General features: G+C 62.6%; 1 protein-coding gene across 1 annotated transcript; it reads left to right on the top strand.

Moving 5' to 3' along the window:
• Window positions 1-485: 485 nt before the first annotated feature.
• On the top strand, window positions 486-1,079 carry SCAND1 (SCAN domain containing 1). Its single transcript, XM_006875717.1, has one exon. The coding sequence runs from the start codon at window positions 534-536 to the stop codon at window positions 1,077-1,079; it is 546 nt and encodes a 181-aa protein (XP_006875779.1). The 5' UTR covers window positions 486-533.
• Window positions 1,080-1,393: the final 314 nt, after the last annotated feature.

The following is a 1,393-nucleotide window of genomic DNA, read 5'->3' as shown; positions in this document are numbered from 1 at the left end:
CGCGAGTCACCTGCGAGATGTTGTGGTCTAGGAAGCTAAGGACCCCAGTCGAGACGTCCCCGTCGTAACCTCCGGGCTCTTCTTTCTTTACTTTCTCTTGCTTCTTCTCCACTTTATCGTCCGGCTCCTTCTTACCTTCCTCCGCCTCCTGAAACTGGTGCTCCGAGGAGTCTTTGTCTGATTAAGCTAGTCTGAGCCTCGGCGACCTCAGCTCCCTCCGGAAACAACTCGCGAACGCTAGGAGGCGCCGCATCCTCGACCAGGGGCGCGGTTTCCAGCCGCTCAAGCGTCGAAGGGATCATAGAGAAGCCTGAGAAAACTTCCACTTCCGGCCGCCTCAGGTGTCTTGCTGGTGCAGGTAGGCTCGCTGTGTTCCTGGGCTGTCTCCCTTCCGCCTCCCTCAAGAGTAGCACGGAATCCGCCCTTTAACCGGAAAGGTTTCTCTCTCCCAACTACCCAACCCCCACTCCCCGCGTAGACGCAGTGCAGAGCCCTTAGCTGTCAGACAAAGAGTGACGCTCAGAGCCGGAGTCATGGCGGCCATAGAGGAAAGCCTGGCGACCGCTGGGGCGCTTGGGAGCCCAACAGCGCCGCCGGAGAAACAAAGTGAAGCCCACCCGAGCTCGGACCGGGCAAGTAATTCTGCAGGTTTCTCTTCGATTCCAGAGGCCTCACCTTCTGCCCCTGAATCCTCCCGCCCCATCGCCGCGGTCCCTGAGGTCCCTCCACCTCCCGTTGTAGCTTCGGCAGCACTTGAGCTGCCTCTCGGGCCCACGCCCCCGGGCCCTGCTCCCCTGGCCGACGCCGCTCCGCACTCCACCGCGGGCCCTGGATGCTCCCGACCAGGCCCCGAGACGTTCCGCCAGCGCTTCCGGCAGTTCCGATACCAGGACGCAGCGGGCCCGCGGGAGGCGTTCCGGCAGCTGCGGGAGCTTTCCCGCCAGTGGCTGCGACCCGACGTCCGCACCAAGGAGCAGATCGTGGAGATGTTGGTGCAGGAGCAGCTGCTCGCCATCCTGCCCGAGGCGGCGCGGGCCCGGCGGCGGGGCCGCCGCACGGATGTGCGCATCACCGGCTGAGCTGTGAGGCTGCGCGCGGCTCTGCAGCTCCACGGGAACCGGGGCCTGGATCGGGTGGGGGGCCCGGAGCTTGCCTCCCCTCCTAGCGTTAATGAAAAGCGAGTTTGGGCAGCTCCTGTAGTCTGGTGTGACTCTTTCGTTCGACCTTTACGGAGTTTGTGTCCCAATCCTGTTTCCCATCTCCTTTCGTTGTACTTGTTAAGTGCCGTCGAGTGGGTTCCGGATCATAACGACCCTGTACGCAGTTCAAGCACACTAGCCGCTCTTCCGGAAACCCTATATCAGGGTCGTTGTGAGTCGGAACCTATTCCACG

The sequence above is a fragment of the Chrysochloris asiatica genome, unplaced genomic scaffold (genome assembly GCF_000296735.1).
Source record: "Chrysochloris asiatica unplaced genomic scaffold, ChrAsi1.0 scaffold00337, whole genome shotgun sequence".
NCBI lineage: Eukaryota > Metazoa > Chordata > Mammalia > Afrosoricida > Chrysochloridae > Chrysochloris > Chrysochloris asiatica.
Note: the sequence above shows the minus strand (reverse complement) of the source record. Positions and strands in the feature narration are given on the sequence as shown.